This window comes from Saccostrea echinata, unplaced genomic scaffold, assembly GCF_033153115.1.
Source record: "Saccostrea echinata isolate AGI-Se365-2 ecotype Australia unplaced genomic scaffold, CSIRO_AGI_Sech_v1 ptg000001l, whole genome shotgun sequence".
In the NCBI taxonomy this organism is placed as follows: Eukaryota; Metazoa; Mollusca; class Bivalvia; order Ostreida; family Ostreidae; genus Saccostrea; species Saccostrea echinata.
This window is the reverse complement of record NW_026889750.1, coordinates 25,100,109-25,120,682: the sequence shown is the minus strand read 5'-3', so window position 1 is coordinate 25,120,682 and position 20,574 is coordinate 25,100,109. Positions and strand designations below refer to the sequence as shown.

At 32.7% G+C, this 20,574-nt stretch overlaps 2 protein-coding genes across 2 annotated transcripts in view; both read left to right on the top strand.

The window, feature by feature from the left end:
- The window catches only part of LOC133187886 (ATPase inhibitor mai-2, mitochondrial-like), a 195,840-nt gene that overhangs the window by 13,421 nt on the left and 161,845 nt on the right, over positions 1-20,574 (top strand). The gene's annotated exons all lie outside the window — the stretch shown is intronic.
- On the top strand, positions 1,294-8,812 carry LOC133187847 (myosin heavy chain, cardiac muscle isoform-like). The gene is made up of 5 exons (XM_061323245.1): positions 1,294-2,598; positions 3,261-3,332; positions 7,821-8,051; positions 8,145-8,286; positions 8,643-8,812. Exons 1-5 carry the CDS (start codon positions 1,320-1,322, stop codon positions 8,809-8,811), a joined length of 1,893 nt encoding a protein of 630 aa, XP_061179229.1. The 5' UTR covers positions 1,294-1,319; the 3' UTR covers position 8,812.

Below are 20,574 nucleotides of genomic sequence, written 5' to 3'. Positions count from 1 at the left end.
TATCCATTTCTACTTATTGTATCTGTATAGTTGTTTCAGATTAATCCTAATCAAGCAAGGCTATATCAAGTATTGTTTAGATAGTGTCACTTTACTTAAGGATTATTAATAAGCCAGAATTATATGATATATATATATATATAGAGAGAGAGAGAGAGAGAGAGAGAGAGAGAGAGAGAGAGAGAGAATAATACATATTCTTTTTCATATATCCTGTATCAAGCCGAGACACTAATATCAGCTAGAGGGCCGAAGGCGTGAGTGCCAATATTGGTCGAGGGTTGATACAGGATGTGATGGGGAAAAAGGTATGTTTTGTTATGTTTATTACATACTCAGTAAAAAAAAATACAGCACACATCAGCTTGAGAAATATACAAATAAATAATCATGCACTGACTACTGACATGTAGTTTATTATGTCAAAGAACAGTAATTCAAAATTAAGAGAATGTGAACAAAAAATTTGTATATTATCACAAGTACTGTTTTTAAGGTTTGATCTACTAGAGGTGTGATATAAATCCGTATTAGCCCTGCAGATCCATATCAGACCTGCAGGATCCGTATCAGCCCTAGAAGCTGAAACGGCCATTGTGACGTCAGGTATATCGCATATGCAAAAAAACCTGTATCTATTACTAAGTATGTAATAAATGTATGTATAGGCAGCTGATTTGGTGATTATGCTATATGTTGCTGTTTTTGTTTTGTACATATTACCTAAAAATTTTTGGATATCTTTTTTTTTTGAGGGGGGGGGGGGGTTAATTTATCAAGCTTAAGGTTTTTAATTTTAGTTGTGTAATAGGAGAGATCGCTTTGTCATATTCAGGGATTTTTATAGAAGAAACTTGTGCTGTCAATATTGTCTTGATATCCCCCTAGTTCGTTCTTGTTATTATATACAGATTTATAATTTAATATTTGTCTTGTTGTCATCTTACAAATGTTTTAAATACAACGTATATTGGCAGAGTTATTGTCTTGTTTGTAAGTATATATCAACAGTTTTGTAAGTCACAATTTTTTTTAATTACGCAATCCCTTTATTTTTATAATTCGAAAGAGAGATAAGTACCTGAAAGGAGGTGTACAGTTCTGTTCCTTGTGACAAACATTTCTGTTTCTTTTTTCAGTGCGATTCTGAAAGTTTACAAGTGCAAAAATACACTACATACTTCATAAATAAAGATTAATGTAAAAGGAAAAAAATATATGTGCTCATGACAGTATTACCTGAAACATCAAACAGAATCAAGTCCTATCTTTTTGGTTTTCGGGGATACGCAAAACAGTAATTGGGGACGTTTTAAACAATGGAAAAAAGATATTCTGGATATTTCATCGCTTTAATATTTATTGCAAGCAAGCTTCTTTATTGTCAAGCATTGTTTGAATCCCCAGTGAAGAAGAAAAATGTGCTTAATACAAGACTTAAGGAAGAAATTCTGAAACTTGCTAAAGAGTCCATGGCAGAGAGCATTTCAAAAGTAAGTAAAGAGTTCCAGAAAAACTTGGAAGATCTACGAATCGACATGATGCGGAGGGATGTGGAAATCTATGAAGAAATACATGATATAAAGGAAAATTTCATAGGAAAGGAGACTGCTATAGAAAATCAGACGGCAATCCAAGATGACGGAGAAAAAAGAATTTGGTCAATGAAATTGGAATACTTAGAGGCAAGACTGAATAAGACTTCCCAGGAAAGTAAGAACAATGCTGATACACTCCAAGAAAAATTTGAAATATTAGAAAGTGAAAATAGAAGGATATTGTCTCGAATAGCTACAACTGAAATTACTGTTATGAAAGTGGCATCGCAGTCGTCAGTTAACATGAATGATTCGGAAGGTTTTATTTTCACAACCTATTTGCAAAAAGTGGAACATGTAGAAGATAGACTAAACGAGATAAATGAAACTATCCAGGATGTTTGTAACTCAACCACAGATATACAGAAGGCCATGGAAACCTTTCAATCAAAAGTAATGACGCTCAACAGATCTGTTGACGCACTCAACGTATATGTTAATTCAACTTTAAATGATAACACCAAAGCTATACAAGATCTTGCAGACTTTAGCAATAATATCCAGCTTAATATGACCAAGGTTATAAAGGAAAGTGACCAACATTTTTCAAACGAGTTACTGAAATTGATGAGGGGCGTCTCTGAAGTAAAAAACCACAGCAAATCGAATTCAGAATCTCTTCAGGACCTCTCATCTGAGGAAAAACAGCTCGAGGTGCAAGTAAAACAACTTATTCGAGATAAACAAGATCTGAAGAATGAAATGACAGTCTTGAAAAACCATTTCAATATTACAGTATCTAATTTTGATGATATTGAACAGAAACAAAGAGAAATATCGGATGATTTAATGAATAGTGTATTGCAGATTTCTTCACTCTCTGAGGCTTGGAATATCACAAACGAAGATTTAGCGAGTCTGAAAAAATCTTTTTCTGAAAATTTGACTGATTTTAAAACGCAGGCACAATTATTTTGCGAGGAGAATTTAAATCAGACTGAACAGCTCAACAACATAACAGCCTCTGTAGACGATCTTCAACGCAAAATACATACAATAGGTAATATTTTGAACACGTTTGTTTTAACTCCTGTAATAACTGCGTTTTTTTTTTAACAAAGACTTCTGAAGTACATAAATTGAGAGAAATTGGCATTCACTTGGTAAAAAGGTTGTTTAACACAAATATTCTTAATCTTGATGCATAATATGAGTCCTTGGGAAAGCACCAGGAAAGATGTTTATTTTACAATTTTAAAACAATTTAATTGAAAATTTAAAGAAGATTAATATTAATCATTTTAAATTTGCCAATTTCTCATCAGAAAAACGAATAAATAATGATACATTGTAATTTATAGAATCATAAATACATCTTTAGGGAGAAAAAAGGGATATAAAATTTCTGAACAGATATATTTCGTTGATAGCGACTGACTTAATACATCTTGTATTTGAAAGAAATATTCTAAACAAAACTAGTATAACTATTAGTTAATTAGTTAATAATTAATGAATAATTGATATCCGACATAATTACTTCTGGTTCTTCTATACACCCTTAATCATCTGATTCTCAATCTCAGCTAAATCTATATGTATGTATCAGTTTCATTACAAATTAAAAGCTGCTAATCCGACTAATTTCCAGTGTCCAAAATCTTTTGCTGATTATGTCAAATTTCTGAAAATAAATGATTTGATCTTTTTTAATGATACAAGGAAATACAGAGGACTTGAGGCTGACGTTTCAGAAACTGCAAGATGTGATGCTATCTCTGAAAAACGTTACAGGTAGTTAATGGCGCCGAATTACCACAAAAGAAAAATGGTACAAAGAAATGAGCTCTTCAAGCTATAAATTACTATTTTTATTTGTTATAGATGACGTTTCAACAACAGAATTTTTTTTTTAAATAAACTTTATTTCCCAGACCTAATCTATAACAAAGAAAATATCCTTATATTTGAAAAGAAGGCAGGCATCGGGGATGGGGCCCCGACTAAGCTCCAATACAATAGCTATTGCATCTCGCAGGATGCATATACCAGTATAATCAAGATACAATGTATATTATAATTTATATTATGTAAATTTATACTTTAGATATTATATAATTCAATATACTGATTTTTGTACAGCTTGCAAATTAAATTGATAAGATGTATCATAATTATGCCACGCTGCCATAATGAGTCCATGTCGTCCTACAGTCCATATTTGACTCATATGGCAGCTCTATCAGAGGACTGGACCCTCTTAATAGTGGCTATTAATACAACAACTCTTATAGTTTATACATATTCATGTTTTAACATTGAAGTACAATAGAGAAAAAAGATATATTGAAAACGAAAAGTAATACATAACATACATAATAATGAGATTAAGTTAATATAGTTTTTTTTATGTTATGTACATATATATATATATATATATATATATATATATATATATATATATATATATATATATATATATATATATATATATATATATATATATATATATACATATATACATACACATTCACTTTTGATCTTTTAAGAGCATAATAAAACGTGTTTAAGGATTTTTTAACATGACAAAGAATTGCTTTTGGCGTTTCAGTTATTTCTTCCAGTCTACATAGCATTTTGTATTTATAGATTCTAAGGGCTACAAATGATATAAGATTGGTATATAAAATTGTTTTTTCGTTGACTTCATTATAGAATCCTACTACTATAAGTTTCCATGATACATTAAATTTTAAAATTTCACTAACAACATTCCATATTCTTTGAACATTTTGGCATTCGTATAATAAGTGTTTGTTTGTTTCAACACATTCTTTACAGTATGGACACAGATTAGATATGTCATTCCATTTGCTTAAGCAAAATTAAGCAGATTATTAAGTATTCTGTAGTTAAAATCTGCAATTTTTTGTCAAAGGCTTTGACAATTTTGGAAAAATATATTTTTGAAAAACATTGATTCTGGATAATAAATTCTTTTCTAAACTTGTTAATATAGCATGGCTTTACAAATTTTTTATTTTTAAAGATATCATAATAGAACTTGCATTTTTTGTCTTTGATACAGTGACATTGATTATCATTTAAAACAAAATGAAAAGTATTTCTGATATTTGTATATTTTGATAAGCTGAAATCAAACTGATTCTTATATTTCTGAAACACATTTTTCAATATCAAGTACTCACAAAATATGTTATTTTTTTTAACAAGCATGTTTAAAAAGTATTCGAGTGGCTTAATACCATTTTCATCCACAATATCTTTAACATATAAGATTCCAGCATCATACCAGTTTTCAAAAAATAATACCTTATTTTTGTAGTTAAAAATTTTGTTTCCTCATATAGATTGTCTCAGAAAGTCAAATGTAGTCATTTTACTTATTTCCATTGGGCTCTTAGTTTCACTAAATGCTTCAAAAATTTCTCTATAAAATATCGGAAGACGCTTAAGTATATTGTGATTATGTATTGCTAAGTTATTAGTGTGTAACATGTAGATAATATCTTGCTTTCTTAAATTGAAATTTTCTAAAAAGATTTTAATGTTGCTTTTTTCATTTGATATTAATTTGGAAATCCATGAACATTTAATTGCTTTCGCTTTAGACTCTATATCCACAACTCCTATACCACCCTGCTGTATATCCCCTATTAAGGTTCTTCGTTTTATTCTGTCTCTCTTATTCCAAATAAAATTGAAGATAATTTTATTGATATTTTTTATGATATTAGCACTAGGATATGGTAAGAGTGAGAGGTTGTATATTAATTTGGATACAGCAAGATTGTTAATAATGCAGGTTTTCCCGAATATAGTTAATTTTCTTTTTTTCCATGATTCGAAAAGTCTCTCAAGCTCTTTAATTTTGTTTCCCCAATTTTTTTCAATACATTTCTCTATGTCATGACCAATATGAATTCCTAACACTTTAATACATTCTTTGTTGACCTTTACTCCATATAAATTATGTGCTGTATTCTTCAGATTGCCTAGTAACATGCATTCCGTTTTGCTAATATTGAGAGTCAATCCAGATATATTTCCAAAGTTCTTTATACATGTTACTGCTTGTTTTAAAGATTTTTTATCACGGAGTGCTAATGTAGCATCATCAGCGTGTTGTATCATTTTTATGTCTGTTGTCATCTTAGGAGTTTTAAATCCAATAATGTTTTCATCAGACATTATTTTTATTGATAAGATTTCTGCAACGAAAAGGAATATCATCGAAGAAATAGGGCATCCTTGTCGTATGCCCCTTTCCATATTGCACGTTTTAGAAATCCATCCATTATTTTTTAGTTTGAAAATTGGTTCTTTGTACAAAATCGATATCCATTGCAGAAAATTATCCCCAAAGTTAAAACGTTTTAAGGTTTCAAAAATAAAATTCCATTCGACTGAATCAAAAGCTTTCTGGAAATCTAAGAAAAGTAAAATTCCATCGTAGTTTTTATTTTCACAATATTCAAATATATCTAAAATTGTTCTTGCATTTGTTCCTATGTATCTTCCCTTTATATATGCAGATTGATGTTCACTAATTAATAGGTCTATTACTTTTTGAAGTCTGTTAGCTAATATAATAGCTGATATCTTATAATCAGTATTTGTGAGACTTATAGGGCGATAGTTGGCTAAATCTGATTTATCTCCCTTTTTATGAATAAGTGTGATTAAAGCTAAACGTTGAGAGAATGTCATACATTTATTATTAAAGGTGTATATTAAATTATTGTAGAAATAAGGTTTTAATTCATCCCAGAAAATTTGATAGAATTCGCCTGGTAGCCCATCCAGGCCTGGCGATTTATTTGATTTTAACATTTTAACTGCTTCGTCACATTCTTTCATTGTTGGAAATTCATCTAATTCTACTTTCTGTTTATCATTAACTACCTGAGCTATGTTAATTGTATCTAAATAAGTTTTGATCTCATTATTATCAATATTTGATGATTTGTATAATCTAATATAAAAATCACACATTTTTCCTAAGATGTCACAACTATTCGTAGTTATATGATCGTCATTTTTAATACGATTGATAGTATTGTTATTTTGGTGAGATGATTCAAGTTTAAGGAAGAAAGACGAATTTGTTTCTCCTTCGTCTATCCACTTCGCACGTGATCGAATTTGGGCACCTTTAGCTTTTTATTTATCAGTTCTTTTAGCTCGGACTCTAATTTTTTTTTTTTATTCATATTAATATCGTTTGAATTTGATTTTTCAATATCAGATATTTCATTTTTTAAATAAATGATTTTACGTTTACATGATTTACTAACAATTTTACTGTATTTTATAGAGTAGTCTTTAATTTTAATTTTAAGTGCCTCCCAAGATGCTTGAATATTTTCAGTTGATTTAAAATCTTTAATAATTTTTTTCATTTCCGTGACAAAAATATTATCTTCTAGAAGTGAGGCATTAAATTTCCAATATCCTGGACCTCGTATATTTAAATCAATGTCAAAAATGACCCTAATACATTTGTGATCTGACATTCTTGTTCCCCCTGAATGTAACCCTGGTATTTCTCGGAGAATTATATTTTTAGCTGGATATATTAAGGATTTTGATATAAGTACGTAGTCGATTCTGCTTGTGGGTATGTTTGCCCCGTTGCACCATGTATATCCTACATCCTGTGGCCTTAAGTCTCGCCACAAGTCTATCAGACTATTATTATTTAAAATTTTTTGAAAATAATTAATACTGGAATCGTCAGTCTTCTCTAGATTACAATTGAAATCTCCTGCTAAAATGATATTGTCAGGATTGTGAGAATATTTAGTTATCCATTTATTAATTTTCAAGGAAAAGGACTTTCGTTCCGCTTGATTGTTTGGTGCATAAATATTTATTATTGTAAGCTTTTTTTCTTCCAAAATTAAATTAATAAAAATCATTCTTCCATCATCATTCAACAACAGAATTAAAATGAGAAAGTATAGACCCTATTTAAATCCATTTCTTCATTTCAATTTTTTAAATCAATTACCTTTTTGTTATTGCAAATTTTCAATAAAAATGTTTATCTTTTGTTTTTATTGATTGTATGTTGCTGGTTATCACCAATACCCGATTTAACTGTAAATGGGAATTGTTTAGAATTTTGCAATAAAAGATAAAAAAAAAATTAATAAGCTTACATGTACGTCTAGCACATATTCACTATAGATCTATGTAACCATGGATCTGAGACTTCTCTAAGTATACATCCTTAAATCTTTTTTTTTTTCTTTTCAGTTAATCAACAAGCGGTGTCGGGAGCCGAGCAAAATTTGATTTCGTTTTTGATGAAGAACGTTTCCGACCACGAGCAAAGGTTAACAAACTTGTCAAGCGAACTGACTTCAAACAAGAATAGTATTATCACTATCCAAAGTGATATTGCCGCTTTAATAAATGTGAATAGAGATCAGAATAGATCAATCTCCAGAAGAAATCTAGAGGTGACCCAACGACCTACAGTACAACGTAAGAAAATAGTTTCCTTATACCCTTACCACACAACTGATAAATATGCAGTCTTACCCTTCTAGATTATATGTTTTAACATATTTTTCCTAGTGCGTGTTCGATTGGTTGGAGGCAACTCTGCCAGCGAAGGACGAGTGGAGGTTTATTACAATGATACTTGGGGGACAATCTGTGACGATAATTGGGCGAGCTCTGACGCTAGAGTTGTTTGTAGAATGCTGGGGTACACAAGGTCAGCTAAGGATGTATATTATTTTTTTCCTTTATTGCAAACTTTAATCTTTGACTGAGAACTAAGTTACCAATTTTGACTGAGTTACACGGAGAAACATTAAAATTAGTTAAACTAAAAAAAAGCTTAACGTTAAATTTTAGATTAACTTAACACCAATATTCGTAGTTTTCTTCGAATCAGAGAAAGAGAGATCGAGAGAGATCACGTAACTGCTATAAATGATTGGAAAAAAATCAATTGAGTTGGGGGTGATAATATACAAACGTCTTCTTCCTTTTCTAGTAGGTTTCACTATTACCATTAAATGTACACTACTTATATTCTGCATTATTTATTTATTTTCTTTTCCGTAGGACTTATGTTGGATACGAACAGGCTCGTTATGGACAAGGAGTAGGTCACATCTGGTTGGACGAAGTCGGATGCTCAGGATCAGAATCCACAATATTTTCTTGTAGACACAGTGGGTGGGGGGTTCACGACTGTTCTCATAGTGAAGACGCATCTGTCGTGTGCACTTAAAACATGATTTACATTGTAAGTCCTGTTATTAATTACAAAGATTAGCGATTTGATATGTTGATCATTCATAAGTGGATGTAATTAAGTTGCCCTTATTTTAATTAGCCATAATAGCAATGATTCCCAGAGCTTTTATAAACAGAGTGAATTTATGTACATTATTTTGACAATATATTTTGATTAATTTATTTTGCCTATGGATCTAAGAATAAAAAAATTGTTATCAAACATGCATGCATATACATCTGGTTAGAATAATATGATAAAAAGTTTCATTTCAAATGCGTTGGAAAATCCCTAAGAACATCAAAGAATGGGAACTATCTCAATAAAAGACGCAAATATCTTTGCTGACGACAAGCTATAAAAAAATCAATTTTCAAAAAAGGAAAGACATTTTACATTTTTTTCACACAGTAGTGGGAATGGAACTTTAAACAAAATACAATCAATCAATCAAATATTTTTCTCCTTCGGTGGATTCTGTTTATTACAAAATTTAAAACATACCTCAAAGGAGATTCCCAATGGGCAAAAGTAACTAGGAGTATATTCAAATGATGTATATACGATAGATACAACTAACTTTATTCTGTTTCGTGCACTTTTTGTTTGATAACACATTTTATTTCGAAATTCCTAGCACTTATAAGAACTGTTCAATAAAGAATATAATCAAAGCTTCCAACTTCAATGAATTTTTCTTATGCCAGACACCTCATTCATGTACCTGATAGTATTTGGAAGAATAACACAACTCATATTGGCGGAACTGTCATGGCTTTTCATTTCAAATTACATTCACAGTTAACATGTCACTCGCATATTCATGCCCTATGCGCCGATCTTACCACTTTTAAGTTTTTAGCAGCACAGTATTCACATTCACAAATATAAAACAAACCATATCAGAGCTAAGGGACCTGGAGACAACAGTATCCCTCAGCAAATGGTTACTTGTCAAAATTGCGCTAACACTTAACCGTCAATATTATCACATTCACACAGCAAGGTCCATAGTATTCTTCATCAGTGTATAAGCCATGACGATTTCTGATATAGAAAAAAAAACACACACACACAGCATAAAAGGAATCAAGAACAATTTATTCAATAAATTTATATACTCAAACCAACCATAACATATAAGGGAGGGAAGGGAGGGGATTTCGTCTGCTCAGAAATGCAGGAAATTGAAAAGGTCGAGCGCATGCGCATTATTGTTCATGTATTAATAATAATAGAATCGTCATGATAGGACCACATATATCCGGAAATTAGCTTGTACTTAGTAGATATTCGTGAATATCAAAGTAGAAAGTGATAAACGTCATTCACAATAACTGTATTTTTCTTTAAAGGATGAATCTGATTATTTCGTAATTCCTAACACTAATAAGAACTGTTTAATAAAGAATATAATCAAAGCTTCCAACTTCAATGAATTTTTCTTATGCCAGACACCTCATACATGTACCTGATAGTATTTGGAAGAATAACACAACTCATATTGGCGGAACTGTCATGGTTTTTTTTCAAATTACATTCACGGTTAACATGCCACTCACATGTTAACCTTCATGCCCTATGCGCCGATCTTACCACTTGCAAGCTTTTGGCAGCATATACAGCATTCACAAACATTAAACAAACCATATCAGAGCTGGGGGACCTGGAGACAACAGTATCACTCAGCAAATGAACTTGTCAAAATTGCGCCAATTGAATTTCAAGCATAATGAAATCCAACCGCCATCAAAGCGGCTGAATTTTGACCACAGGTAAAATTTACCATTCACAAATGATACACAAATTTCATAAAGCCACAACAATTCCAGTTCGAGAAAAAATTGTGCACAGATCACTTTGATGGAAAAGCAAAACTATTTAATTACCAGAACTGAATTGCCTAAGAGCAGCCTGCATTGTTGACCAAAAAACATGATTGCCTAAGGGAGATAAGTGAACTCCATCATTAAGAAAGAGTTTACTTTGAACAAAACTGACGTCTTGATACTTGATTGAAACACCACCTGACTCTAAAACAAAGCTAGCAACAGAACTATTAATCCTACATCTTGATTTCTCTGCAGCAACATTTGTAGATAAATGACGCCAATATACCCTGGGCAAATTATGTGACCAGACAATGCATGTCAAAGGCATAACCAAACTCAGCTTGTTGATAACAGTTTTCATAAATTTTTGTTGTCTTCGTAATGGGTTATTATGTTTGACAATGTCATTACCACCTATATGGATAACCAGAAACCTTGGATGTGGCTTTGTAGAGGACAGCTCAGAACTGACCTCATAGAATTTGGCAAACCTAAACCCTGGTATTCCCTTCCAAAACTCTGTTACCCCTGGTAAAGAAAGGTCTGTGCCAAATTCTGGAGAACTGAATGCAAATTGTTCTGCTCTTTTAATAAGGGATGATCACACAATTAAGATTGAATCTACAAGATTTATAAACAATACATAAAGCAATGATTACTATCTACATAATTACGAAATTTGAAAACTGCATTTAGTTAATCCAACTCCAATTATAATTTTGATATCAGGTTAACCACATTATGACAACGACGTAACCATCGTAATATCATTATTTACATCTAAAATGTAATCAATTCAGGTCTGAGATATTGCTAATATGCATCAGACACCCATCTTCCCTTTCTTTGAATTTCTTGTTCAGATATGCCCGATAAATACATGTGAGTAGCAGCTCCTATTCTAAAAGAGTGTGTTTTGAAAGTTTCTGTTTCAATACCTAAAAATCTCAATGCTTTGAGCAATTCACTTGAAAACTGGTATGCTGATAATGGTGTACCATTGATATGACAAAATAAATGGCCATCCTCCGGAGATCTGAATTGCAAAACAGTTTCTAACAAATTAAAACATGCTGTTGACTCTACTGACTTGCTGATAGTAATAACTAAACCTTTATTAACTGTAAATCTGAAAGGTGAAGTATATTTCTTCGAGTCTTATTTGATGCTACAGCTATATCACTTATTCTAAGAACATCAAAACATGCTGTTGCAAATGTAGACCAAAACAAGTGCTCATTGTAACCATAGGTAAAACATCCAAAATTTTTAGTAAAAACTGATATGATACAGGACTTCTGATGTCCTTTGTGGGCTTAGATCTTCTTAGACCTGTTAACATTTTTTGTACAATGAAAGATTAAAATGGATTGTACAAGCCATGTAATTGCAAATTGTGACTCAGGGCTGATAATTATACTTTAAATGTAGAGTGTGAAAGATTTTTTGACACTAGGAAAGCTACAAAATTGATTACATGATCTACTGGAGGTGGCCAAAGAGGCAATTTAAACTGTAATCTGAAGTCATTAAATACAACAATGGCATTGTCATATGCAATTTTTGTGTTGTTCGAGAAGCTAGCTTCAATTAAATGATTGACAAGCCCTTCAAAAGGTTCCAAAATTGAATAGGTACTTGATAAGGATGGCAATCTGCCCATGGTGCCAACTGCCTGAATCTGTTCCACTGCAATCGAGAAATAGAATCTGCTATATCATTTATGCAACCTCTTACATGGACTCCTTTAAACTGAATATTGAACTTCAAAGAAAGCAATACTAATTCTCTCATCAAAATCATGACCCGTTTATTCTTAGATCTATGTTTTCCGATTCAAGATTTCAACCAAAGCTATATTGTCAACATGCAATATTAATTTCCTATTGTGTAATTTGGCTGACCAAAAGTAAAGCCCTAAAACAATAGGGACAAAGTCTAGAAGAGTGATGTCTTTTCTAATATCAAAATTCCACTTCTGTGGCCAACAGAGAAAAGACCAGGAATGACCGAAAACCACACCACAACCCATTGAATCCGAGCTATCTGAATAAAATTGTACATTTTTGTCAGATTCCCATTCCAGTATTGGAAAATTTGTAGTACCATTAAATTCATCAAGAAATGTTAAAAACATTTGGAGGTCACTATGTATTTCTTTGGAAAGCCGTACAAAGTGATGTGGCTTAGAGATACCTGACATTAACCCATATATGCGGCATGTAAATGCTCTACCTGCTGGTACGGCCTTTGTAATAAAAGCTAATGAGCCAGCTAAAAAGTGAAGCTGCCTTTACGTAATCTTAGATTTCCCTTGAATTTCAAGTTTTTCTTTTTGTCAAGTTTCTACTTTGTCCTTCAGAATGAAAAATGGACTGATTAACTTAGTCTATACCTAAACCTAAGAACACTATGTATGCTGTTGGGCCTTCAGTTTTTTTTTCCTCTGAAAGAGGAACACCTAATCTGTTACAGATATTTTAAATGGAATCCATTCAAAATTTACAATTGTTTGTACCATGAGCTCCAGCAAACGAAAAAATCATCTAAGTAATGAACAGTATTTTTTTCAAGCTGGTGTTGTTCTCTACCACCCATTGTGAAAAAAAACTGGAAAAATTTTCAAACAAGGCGCACGATATGGCACAGCCCATCGGTAAACATTTGTCTACATAATATTTATTAAGAAACTTAAAACCAAGAAGACTAAAATCCTCGGGTCCAATTGGTAACAACCTGAATGTATTTGAAATATCCATTTTCCCTAATTGTGCATTTGTACCCATTTTTGTACCATGCTAACAGCTTGATCAAAAGAGGAATAATTAACTATTTAGAAGCAAATTTCAGGATTAATAAATTCGTTAATACTTTTTCCTTGTGGAGCAGATAAATTGGTGATTAACCTCCAACCACCTTGTTTCTTTGGTAAAACTCCTGTTGGGCTGCAATAGAAGTTTTGAAATGGCGGGCATCAAATGAACCCATTATGCGACCTAGGTCAATTTCTTTGTTCAGTTTAGCTAATAATTCATCTTCATGCTCTAATACTGAAAACATATTTTTAGAAGATACTGGATCCCGCGGACCCTGATAGTTCACTGAGATACCAAATGTGAACCCATGTAAAAGTTGATTTGCCAGAGTTTTATCTGGATAATCTTGTAACAAAATGTTTAAAGTGGTGACATTGATTGGTGTAAAACCAAGATTCCAAAGGCATGGATCTTTATTGCCGAAATGGCCTTGAAAAACTTGATTGGATCACACTGGCATTGATGTTTTGGCGACCGACATTGTGAGTAGCCCTTTTTGATGTTTGATTACTGTAACATTTGATGGAGGGGTGATTTTGGCCATACCTAAGACAAGAGTGTGAAAATCTACAATCTTTTTTAAGACATGAACCCTTCAAGTTGAAATCATAATAACACTTGTGCTGGTGCAAGTTATAAGTAGGTTTGCGTTCAGCTACTGCTGCCTGACCCATGTAAATCAACCATAATTCTGAATCAATATTTTCCCCATTGATCATACAGTTTTTGAGCACCTAAGCCTAAACTGAATGTCATAACCCTCCACCCAAGTATAGAAGCCTCAAGCCTTATTGAACTGGTATACTTTATTATGCCCTGAACATGCTGTGGAAACTTTTTTAAGTAGATGGCAGTATAAATCAAAAAGGAATCAGTCCATTTAAGAAATAAATAACAAGTTTAAAAACTTCAATGGGAATTGAAGTGGGTCGGTCACGTGATCAAATCCTGTGAAGGCCGAAGGCCTTCTCAGAAGATTTGATCACGTACCGACCCACTTCAATTCCCATTGAAGTTTTTAAACTTGTTATTTATTACTTATATATACATTTGAGACGGACAATCGAATGTAATCGAATATAAATATTGCACTAACTGTACGTCGTAGAATTTGACAAATTACGCTAGGTGTAAATCGGCTTGAAAAGCGGTTACGCTTCAAATTCATCTGGCAAAGGATTGTTTTGAAGGGAATATTCTGTGAAAGGCTACTTGTGATCAATTATAGTGAGCATATTGGTGTCTGGAAATTTTTGTATTCATGAGAACCCATATTCGATGTTAAAAAAACACAAGAAACACGTCCGATGTTTGATACTAAAAAGTTGGAGGAATTTCGATCGGAAAGGGATGGATGGAGACACTTGTCCGGACCAGATAACTTGAAATCAAGTACAAAATTTGATCAAAAACATAAATTCTACGATTTCAGTAAGGCATATTTATTAATTTATGATGTTGACATGGAGACACTGGCGACAGCTTACATTGTTAAGACAACGTCACAACGATCTCGATGATGGAGGTGTGCCTACCGAACTTCCAAAGTGCAGTGTTTGTCAGCTGTTTGTGGCGTGATTGCATTACATTGATATTTTTCAACAGATTTTCAAATTTATTGTGAGTAAAGTTTAATGAAAAAAAATTATAGCATTCAGAGGTCTGCGAGAAAAATAAGGGTAAATGTTGAGACTATGCAGCTCAGACATGAAACTTATAACACGTAGTTTTCTTTTCTCTATGTAAAATCGATCAAGAACTGTATTAAATACTCGTTTACATTGTAAATAAAATGATTATTATTTTACTTGCGTATTTTGTACATTTTTATGCATGAAAAACATGCTATATTGCTTAGTGGAGTAAGTCTTTTTATGTAGATATTACTGCGCTGTGTGATTAGGTCACGTAATGACCTATGACCTTCGAAAAACTTCATACAGGTATGAAGATATTTGCTCTCTGCATGTTTATATAATAGAGAGATACCACAAATGTATATATTCCGAAATGTTAGCAATTTTTCTATCCTTAGATTTATTTTTATCTTAATTTCTCCATCTTCAAACACAAGCAGTTGCTGAATCCAGCTGGATCTAATTGCGATAGCTTAGCAAAATCTTTATACTCGTTATTCCAATTTTTTCCTGTGTTGTCAGCGGTATGTTAGCCCCAAGATCTGATGTAATACTAACTAGGGGATTAACATGCATATCTTGCTGATATGCAACATTTTGTGTTGCTGTAGTCGTAGAGGTGTCTTGGAGCTGAGGCTGTATATCTGGAATACTTTGAGATGCGGAAACCCTAGAAGTCTGTTGCAGCTGAGGCTGGGCATCTGTGATGTTCAAGGGCTGTGTGGTATTCAAGGAAATGACCTCCGATGAATCTTGTAGGCCATTGTTAGTAGCAGGAATCGCTTGGCTACCACTTGCACCAGGCGCACCGAGAGGCCTGCTGCACGTGCAGGCGGTCTGGCATAAGGTGATTCTGTCTTAGATCTCCTTGTGGATCCCACTCTTAATGTTCAATCCCGAGCTCATTTTCTAAATTTCTTCAATTGATAGAATACTTTGTCGATTACCCTTGATTCCTTCTTAGCACCGATGATTTCTTCTGCTCAGAACAAATGCGGGAAGTTGAAAATGCCGAGCGCATGCTCATTAATGCTCATGTATTAATGATAATAGAATAGTCATGATAGGACCACATAATTCCGGAAATTAGCTTGTACTCGGTAGTAATTCGTGAATACCAAAATAGAAAGTGATAGACGTCATTCACAATAGCTGTTTTTATCTTAAAAGGATAAATCTGATTATACTTTAAACGTCTACACCTATTTGATGTGAAAACACTAAAGGGAATAAAAATTTCTTCTAATTATTCATAAAGTCAATAAATGTGACCATTATTATTGTTATTTACATGATTTACAAGGACCCTCATTGATGCAATTAAATTGATAAAACAGTGGAATGTTCCCCAGTTTCGATTAATCCCTGATCTAGTTCAGCCAACTTAAAGAGAAGGATTTGTTCGGTTAAGTAGACAAATTTCATTTCATTACAAGGATTTTCACTCAGTAAAAGATCAGGAGAAACAACAGACTTGGACTTTATGATCACATATTTTGTGTGTGTGTGTGTGGGGGGGGGGGGGGGGACTAAGAACAACAGGTGTTACATGGGATCTGTTCATTTCTTATTGTAATGTGTATTTTGTCCACGATTTTGAAAGGATAGCAAGATATGTTCTTGAATCAGAGGTCTATTGTGCCGTATACTACCTGTTACATTTCTTTCCATGATCACCAAGGATACTTTTCTATGTTCAGCTATATGTCTTCCGAAAACAAAAGACAAGCATGATACAAGACAACTATCGTTATTCTCCAACTCTGCAATTCAGTCCAATAGTTTATGTTACAAATCTTCAATGAACCATGCACTTGTGATCTTACTCTTTAAATACGGCTACTTTATTGCACAATTATTTATTTTCTATGAGTGTCAATTAAAAATAGATAATTGATTGAAAATTAAGAGTTTTTTAGGAACGTCTTAGTATTTCCCTATTCGTTGATAAGTATTCCAATTTAATATTTATGAAATATCAGCATTCTCAGTCAATGCATGATATCTCAATGTACGAGTTAATTTTTGCTTAATCACATAGTCAAATTTGCAAAATTACGGACCATATCCCTTTTAGAAGAATTATTTTTTTTATCATTTAATTGATTGTTGAGAATGTCTTTCAATGTGCAATATTGTTAAAGAGTGCTGAGCTCACTCCAATGAATGAGTGTGCATCTTTCAAAAAATTGTATATTGGGGATAAAGTTACTGCAAGCGTTTAAAATTTTAATGTTAAAATTTATATCAAATATCCTGCTTAAAAAGCCGTTATTTTGAGTTTTAGGAGCTCAATCCTAGCGAAATCTACATGCAGCTCATACAATGTACTCTACTTCCAGAATACACATAATGAAAGGCTGTGTAGTAACCTCAGTCTAAATTTCTACCATACAGGTAAAAAACAAATTGTCTTTTGTATATGCACTCTCTTCCTTTAGCTAATACATCACCTTTCCAGGACCACTGATTTACAGTTGCATTGAACCGCATTTTTAGCTAGTTAATTTGTCTATAATGTAGGTTGAATCAATTCTTTGTCTGGCTTACCTAGGGTATGAATGTGTTTGAACAGTTTTATTTTTACTCCACAAAGACTTAATCGAAGTATTTTTTTTTTTAGCTTAGAGATCAACGCAAAACAATTTTCTGTAAAAATCCAGGTAGATAACAATGTGGAATCATTTTCTTTCGTAGGTGTCAATGTTGGTGGGTAAGCAAAATTTTGTTGGTTCGTGGGAAACTCGTATATGAAGAAGTTCAATGAAGAAATAAGTTGACAAAATAGTTGTTTGTTGGAATATTAATGTGTGTACCCACAAAATCAACGAACATTGATCCCCAATGAACATTGATGATTCCACAGTATTGTCTCCTCCCATGAACAAATTTGATTATTTGATTCATGCTCTTACTTGTACGTTTCGTCTACTTGTAGTCAACAAGACATTAAACTTGAATGTTTTATTTTCTAGCTTTATCAAACTTTCAGTTTTTCCACATTTAGATCAGCAATTCAATTTTTATTTCTTATTTTAATTCTGACGTCTTTAATTATTACAATTTTATTTTTTTTTTCCCTCTGGATTTCATTTTATTTTACTCTGACAATTTTTGTTACCTTCTCTATCTTACACAGGGAAAAGTGGCTAACATGATATTCGTGTGATTATCTATTAATTTAAAAATTATGTGAAAATCATGAAAATATTATATAAATACTTTCTCATGCGAATATCATGTGAATAAGTTCGTATGATATTCACATATATATATATATTTTTTAGAACTTTCATGTGAAGTTTTCTCTGCACGATTTTTATGCGATATGCTCTTCAGGTAAAATTCATATGAAAGTCAAAATGGCTTAAAGTTTTCACATAAATTTCACATGTCTTGTTTTTCGTCTCTTTCTCATGCAAAGAATTTACATGAAATTCATGTGAATTTCATATAAAATTTATGTAAGCCACTTTTGCCTGTGTAAAGTTTAATTTCATTTTGCCTAACTTTATACTATATTTAATGATACAGTTATAAGCGGAAACGGAAGTTGGAATTCGAAATTAGGATTAAAACAGTTAAAATGAGTAATCCAATTAATAAATTAAAACGAAAGGGGCTCCACACGACCTTTTATTTACGTGGTTAACTAACATAGACATTTTGCGCGAACTGACGATGAAACGCAAGAAATATTTCCCGGGTACATGAAGAAAATTTTGTATATTTAATTTTAGAAACCATATGATATTCTTGTGTGTTTTCTTTCATTTTCAGGCCCGTAGAAAGCTATTTCATTTGTGCTGGGAGGGGGGAGGACAAAAATTTCTTGACATGCCCCCCCCCCCCAACAAAAAATGAGACGTTGCCTTTGAGGGTTGCACAACGATAAATTAACCTTGATTTCAATTCTATAGTATTACTGGTAAAATTGTAGAAGGACACAATCGGAAACTGCATAATTTTCTATTGCATAGTATAAACTGCCCCCCCCCCCCGTTTCTATGTTGTTTTAAAATATTATATAAATCCTTGCCATTTTTATTACCCGCTTATGGTACAGGAATATCATTTATATTTAAATTGATATCGTCATCAATTTTTTTTAAAATACGACTGAAAAAATCTTCACGTCAAGAAATCTCGAGAGCCGAAGTACCATGGACGATAGGAGGAGGGGGATGGGGTTTGCCTCCAAACTTTTTGTTTGGTGAATAATCTTTCGTTGTTGTTTTAATATTAAATTTTCATTTATAGGCTGCACACCCTCCATCAAACAATTTTTGTTTGCAATTTTCTTCCAACTTTGGCAAATTCTTGCGTTGAAAAAAAAAGTTACTGAAAAGTTAAAGGAAGATCCTTATCACCCCATCACCCTCCCACTAAATAGGACAAGTTTAAGGAGTTTATTATGCCCCCGTAATCGAAGATGCCCTGTCCGTCCGTCTGTTTGTCTGTCTGTATCTCTGTTTGTCCGCAAAAACTTTAACCTTGCCCATAACTTTTGATTGGTTGGAGCTATGGCTTTCATACTATAGTATTTCACATGTGTATTTCTTGTGACAAGACCTTTCTTTGGGTACCATTACATTTGACCTTTTGACCTTGACCTTGGAGTTTGACCCACTTTTGAAAAAAAAATTTTGAGACTATAACCTTGGCCATAACTTTTGAACACTTGGAGCTTGGGCTTTCAAACTTCACAAGTGTATTTCTTGTGAGAAAACCTTTCTTTGGATACCAACATCTTTGACCCTTTGACCTTGACCTTGGAGTTTGACCTACTGTTGAAAAAACTTTAACCTTGGCCATAACTTTTGAATAGTTTGAGCTAGGTTTTTCATACTTTGCATGTGTACTCTTTGTGACAAGACCTTTTTTTGCATACCAACAACTTTGACCTTTTGACCTTGGAGTTTGACCTACTTCAAATTTGAAAAATTTTAACTTGGCTATAACTTTTGAATAAATAGTCCTACGGTTTTCATACTTCACATATGCATTCCCTGTGAGAAGACTTTTCTTTAGATACCAACGACTTTGACCCTTTGACCTTGACCTTAGAGTTTGACCTGGTTTCAAAAAAATTTAACCTTGGCCATAACTTTTGAACAGTTGACGTTAGGGCTTTCATACTTCACATGTATATTCCTTGTGACAAGACCTTCCTTTGGATACCAACAATTTTGGCATTGACCTTGACCTTGGAGTTTGACCTATTTTAAATATTTTTAACATTGGTCATAACATTTGAACGTTTGGTTCTAGGGCTTTCACATTTCATGATCATGTGTATCACTTGTGACAAGAACTTCCCTTGGGCACCATTTGACCTTGACCTTGCCGTTTTACTTACTTTGAAAAAACTTTAACCTTCGCCATAACTTTTCAACAGTTTGTACTAGGGTTTACATATTTCACAGGTATATTCCTTAAGACAAGACCTTTCTTTGGGTACCAACATTTTTG